Source organism: Astatotilapia calliptera, chromosome 7, assembly GCF_964374335.1.
Source record: "Astatotilapia calliptera chromosome 7, fAstCal68.1, whole genome shotgun sequence".
In the NCBI taxonomy this organism is placed as follows: Eukaryota; Metazoa; Chordata; class Actinopteri; order Cichliformes; family Cichlidae; genus Astatotilapia; species Astatotilapia calliptera.
This window is the reverse complement of record NC_137428.1, coordinates 15,033,741-15,039,740: the sequence shown is the minus strand read 5'-3', so window position 1 is coordinate 15,039,740 and position 6,000 is coordinate 15,033,741. Positions and strand designations below refer to the sequence as shown.

The window sequence follows — 6,000 nt, the reverse complement described above, 5'->3', positions numbered from 1 at the left end:
TAATTTGGGGGGAGAAATCAAAGCCAATTACAGGAATGAGGAGGAATGAACTTGTGGATGGAGAGGATGGAGAAGGAGGAGGAGGAGCAGGTGGAGTGGGTGCTCGGGTCTCGGGCTAAAGCTGACATACCTCAGGCTTCAACTCTGATTGGTCCTCGTTTGGAGAAGCTCATGGGTTCATTCCGTTGTTAAGCGCCTCCCCATTTCGCTAAACTACATTATAATGCAACGAACCTCCCTTTTAACCACAAACCGAATTTGCTTTCATTTAGGCTATATATTTTTCTTAAATAGGTTAAAGTCATAGAGATTTTTTTCTTTTTTTCGTTTCCTTTTTTTTTTTTTTGGGAATAGCATTTCGCCCTGGAGCGGTGCGCAATGCTATCTCATGCCGACCTCCTGGATGCTCGCCTCGGTGAGTTAACATCACCAAACTCCGGTCTTCAACTCTACTGTAAGCTGGAGGAACTTCTAATCTTAAATCAAGCTCAGAAATGGTCAATTTGCTTCTTATGTGATCTTAATGGGGCTGAAGTGAGCTAAACTCGCTTAATTCATTGGAAAAGTAATTATTATTATTATATTACTGCGTAATTTGATTTAACAATTTTCCAAGATACCAGTGTGATCAAATTGAATGAAGAGTATTTAAGGAGCAGATTGCAATGTGCATGCTGTCTCTTGAAAATAGCTGCAGTGGCTGTTTCTGTTCTTTTTTTTTTTTTCTTTTTTTAAATGTCTGTATTTGTGTTGAGGCGTTTAAAGCATGCACAACAACTGCTTCATCCTCTACTGCAGCCTAAACAATGCTTCAGCGGCTCCTAAATTCGCCTTTTCGCATGTAAGGCATGCTTGTTGTGTGCACTTGAATATGTCACTGCATTTGCCTAACGTGTTCCTTTTCCTTCCTGTATAGACCAAGTGTTTAATGTGCAGCTCTCACCTGCTGCGGTTGTCTGTGCAGGGATGAAGGATGCCGCGGAGCTCCTGGGCCACAGGGAGGCTTTGAAATGCAGGCTCGGCGGTGGGGGACCTGACCCGGGACACTCCGGGGAGCTCGGCCCGGGCCCGGACGGCGTGGAAGGGACTACGATGCTCCCGGGTGACGATATCACCAGCGGCGGGGGATCCAACCCGGTGCAGGTGAACAGCAAAGAGCAGGACAAACAACAGCAGCAACAGCAGCAGAACAACAACAGCAACAACAACCCCAACCAGTCTGGAGGGCAGCAGCCCCAGAAACAGAAGCGACACCGGACCCGCTTCACGCCGGCGCAGCTCAACGAGCTGGAGAGGAGCTTCGCCAAAACACACTACCCTGACATCTTCATGCGGGAGGAACTGGCTCTGAGGATCGGCCTGACGGAGTCCAGAGTGCAGGTGGGAGGCGGCTGGGAGTGTGATGTTGATAAGAAATGAAAATGAAGAAAATGAACTTTTGAAAGCCCAGATTTGAAACATACAGGCGTTAAAAATAAAATCTCCCGGAGTACCGAAAATGCAACAAAAATAATACCTGCACATTAAAGTGATTAAATATTGAACTATTAAAAAAAAGCCCAAATGCTTTCATTTGGAGCTCAATAGTTACTGCAACATAACACAATTAAGTTACTCTGCAGACGCTACAACGGCTCTTTAGAGGAAGCTTACCGAAACACTTTATTAGGATGCAAAACAAAAACAAAAAACAAAAAAAGCAGTCAGGGTTAAGATTTTAGATTCTTTTGTTTAATTTACTCTTTTATTTTTTCTCACAAAAACCAAATTCTAAGCTAGAGGAATGTGTTATATCAATTTGTGCAAATAATCAAGCTTATTGCTTGGTTGACATATCAAAAATATTGCCTAAGAAGGAATGCAAAAAACAAGTTTTAGTATTTCACAGAATTGTAGTCACTGTAAAAAATAAAATAAAATAAACGACGTTTTATGGCATCCGCCTATTATTAATATTATTAGGTTTTTATAGTTTAATTATTTTTAATGTTAAACACACACTGCGGTTTATCTTCGCATTGAACATAACGAGTGCAGGTGTTATTAAAAAAGCTTGATACTAACATGCCATTCTTTCGTTATAAAAAAAGGTGCATTAATTGGGTTGTTTGTAGTATTTTATTTGATTTTATTCAAACTTTATAAAATATCACTTTTCTTTTAAAAACCGAGGTTGCTTTATTTTAATGTTTACTTATTAAAATGGCCCAAATTCCAGTGTCTGCCGCATGTAATCCATCTACAGGGAACCAAATGCTGACGGCAGCTTTATTATACTCGATTAATCGCCTCGTATCAACCTTTTAACAGTCCTGAACTAACAGTGATGGTCAGTCTACAACTTCATCAGACTGCATTTCATTCTCGCTGTAATGCTGCCACTTCAGTGGCTCACTCTTGCGCCTTATTGGATGAGAACGGAAATTGCGCTTGGATCGCTCGCATGTGAAATAATACCCCATAATAATCATTACTATTATTGCAAGAGTCCATTCAGTCCCTCCGCCATTTACATAAAATCAAAATTAGCGAAATGACGCTCATCTGCTATTATGACAGCGCTGAAAATAAGAAGCAAGATCCAGATTCGATTTAGCGATGGGCCTGTCACCGCTGTCTGCGTCTTAATGCCGGACGCGCTGAAGATGCACCCTGTCTCATTTTTATTTCTGTTTTTTAAGGGGGGATGAGAAATTGCGTTTTCTTTCCTTTGAAGTGTAATGCATTTCAGGCCGGATTTCACGGCTGGGTTACTCCGGGGAAAGAGAGTGCGATTGTCCCGTTCTTATTACTGCGCCCCACTTTCTCAACCAAATCTTCACATTAATCATAGACGCCCGCTTACAGCCAGACCCACAGAAGCACGGGGACTCCGGGACTAACAGAGCAAACCACCGCTCTACAGCAGCAATAACATTGCCTTTTTTATCCCAGGCTGGATGTAGCACAGGAATCTGAAAAAATGTGGCTCAAACTATACGACGACTGCTACTACTACTGCTACAAATAATAATAATAATAATAATAATAATAATAATAATAATAATAATAATAATAAATAGCCCACAAAATAACTTTAAAGTAGAAAATATTTAACATAAAAATCTGGTTGAACCTTAAAAAAATAAATAGGTCTCTCTCTCTCTTTCTTAAAAAAAATTAAAAAAAAAAAATAAAAATCGGCACCACGATGTCAACGGCAATGAATAATTAAAATAATATAAAAATAAAACCTGGTACTCTTTAGTGTCATTTCAACATTAATGTGAATGTTCACTCATTACTGCAAACAGCTGTTATTTGAGAATTTAACCAAAATTCATAAATCTGTGTATTTCTGCTGTGATTTATTGCTGGTGCATTTCCATGATCACACATTGATATCATGACCTTTTTAATATATATATATATATATATATATATATATATATATATATATATATATATATATATATATATATATATATATATATATATATATATATATATATATATAATTATTATTATTATTATTATTATTATTATTGGTGCTCCCAGCGTTGGTAACGTGACCTGTCACTAAAGTCACTGACTCAGCTCCCCCTGACTCCTCCCGTCTTTGTCTGCAGGTCTGGTTCCAGAACCGACGGGCTAAGTGGAAGAAGCGCAAGAAGACCACCAACGTGTTCCGGGCTCCGGGGACTCTGCTGCCGACGCACCACGGTTTGCCTCAGTTCCCATCCGCAGCTGCGGCAGCAGCGGCTATGGGCGACAGCCTCTGCTCCTTCCACGCCAACGACACCCGCTGGGCCACGGCAGGTATGCCTGGCGTGTCTCAGCTGCAGCTCCCGCCCGCTCTGGGCCGCCAGCAGGCCATGGCGCAGTCCCTGTCTCAGTGCAGCCTTGGAGCCGGACCACCGCCCAACTCCATGGGTCTATCCAACATGTCGTCGAACGGCTCCGGGCTGCAGTCGCACCTCTACCAGCCCACTTTCCCCGGAATGGTCCCCGCGTCTCTATCTGGCCCGACGAACGTGACCGGGTCGCCTCAGCTGTGTAGCTCCCCGGACAGTGACGTCTGGAGAGGGACAAGCATCGCCTCTCTGCGCCGCAAAGCGCTGGAGCACACAGTATCCATGAGCTTCACCTAGTGACGACAGTCAGGGCAACGAGCTTTTCTTTCACCAACTACAGAGATCTTGTGCATTTTGTTCTTACCCACCCAGTCCACCCAAAGAGGCACAGTGGGACAAATACACCCGGGATATTTGTTCAGATAACATTTTTTCTTCTTCTTCTACCCAGTTCACGAGAAAGAGGGGGAGAACTGACATTATTCATTGGGCCCTTTGGCCTTTATTAACCATAGGACTGGTTCTGTTTTAGGCTATAATTTATTATTTCGCATGTAGCCTCGATCAGCTATTTATTTCTCTATTTAAACGAACCGATGCGTGAGTTCGGTATTTATTCACTTATTTATTTATTTATTGGGCACATCCAGCCCTGGCCATGATTGCCGCGGGGCACTCGGTTATATTTGCTCGGTGACTGAAGGTTTTTGAAGACAAATTCTGTGGATACTTTTAACTACAAAAACTAGATCACAGATTCAATCTCCCCCTTTCCCCCCCTCCTGCTGCACAGCATGCAACTCTATAAGACCAAAGGGATGCACACTGGCCACGCAAAAGCCACACACCTGGAGATTTAAAAGAAGGAAAACATGGACGATTCACCAGGAGGGAGACTGATTTGACAGGAACGGGGGTAAAAAAATAAATAAATTAAAGACTTGACTGCATGTGCTGTCCAAAGCAAAAATAAAAAGGGGGAAAATACTCTGAATTAAGACATTGAAAGTGACTTAACTATAATCTGTTATATAGGATGTTTTGTGTAGCGGAAGCACTCTTGTTCCCATTTGGTCAGTTTGTGATAACTTATGTTTCCAAAATTATGTCTGTGCTTATTCTCAGCTATGACTTTCTTAAATGTTTGAACCGTTTTGTTTCATGGACATGTTTATATCAATTCAGTGTAAATGATCAAATAAAAACCATTTTCAATTATGCCACAACACGAATTAACCCTCGTTTCTTTACAAGCTCAGTCCAAAAGGTATTTAGATTTTAAATGATTGTAGTGATGAATCTGAAATTTTTGTTTAGCGTTAACTGTATCAAATTCTCTATCTGGTATAAACTTATTTAAGTAAAAAAAAAAAAGAGGCAGCAATGAACATTGAAGTTAGGCTTAAGTAGCAAATAATTATTCTACAAAAAAGTAAGTTTGCGTTATTTGTGATGCTGTTAACTTCTTTGCCTTACATCTATCTATCTATCTATCTATCTATCTATCTATCTATCTATCTATCTATCTATCTATCTATCTATCTATCTATCTATCTATCTATCTATCTATCTATATATATATATATATATATATATATATACACACACATAGATATATATATAGATATATATCTATATGAGCACTTCCACACTGAATGCTCAAAATCCAGAATCCACATTAGTAATTTAGGAGAGATCAAGCGTGTCAAACTCAATCTCAGTAAAGACCAAACTGACAAATTAGAGTCAAAGGTGTGTTTCTTCATTTTGTTATTTTTGTTATACAAATAGCACAAATAATGACCTCCAAAGCCCCAAACGTTATGGCTGCATCACAGAATGGCATTTACAAGCAACATGTAAGCATTTAATAAAATGTTTATGATACATTATGAATAATAAAGACACTTTTATTGGTGTACAGTATTTATCATCAATATAACATTTTCACATATTTTTATATGACTGCATTTTATTGACTAATCTCTCATTCTGCTTCTATGCCAGCCTCCAAATGTGAGTGCTTTAATACACTAATAAGCACTTCTGTCTGTTTCCAGCTAAATTATAGATTTAGTTGTAAGCAGACAGAATTAAATTACAGACTAAATTCAATTATATTTATTAGGTAAATTGATAATACTTATAAAACAGGCTTTATAAAGTA

At 39.6% G+C, this 6,000-nt stretch overlaps 1 protein-coding gene across 3 annotated transcripts; it reads left to right on the top strand.

Annotated features, from left to right (window-relative positions):
• Positions 1 to 231: 231 nt before the first annotated feature.
• Positions 232 to 5,059, top strand: otpa (orthopedia homeobox a). 3 transcript variants are annotated; one of them, XM_026176893.2, is made up of 3 exons: positions 232 to 415; positions 965 to 1,380; positions 3,609 to 5,059. In XM_026176893.2, the coding sequence occupies exons 1-3, from the start codon at positions 379 to 381 to the stop codon at positions 4,128 to 4,130; spliced, it is 975 nt and encodes a 324-aa protein (XP_026032678.1). In that variant the 5' UTR covers positions 232 to 378; the 3' UTR covers positions 4,131 to 5,059. The 3 variants fall into 3 exon arrangements, with proteins under 3 accessions (XP_026032678.1, XP_026032676.1, XP_026032677.1); XM_026176891.2 differs by having other exon boundaries at positions 917 to 1,380; XM_026176892.2 differs by having other exon boundaries at positions 232 to 454.
• The last annotated feature ends 941 nt before the right edge of the window (positions 5,060 to 6,000 follow it).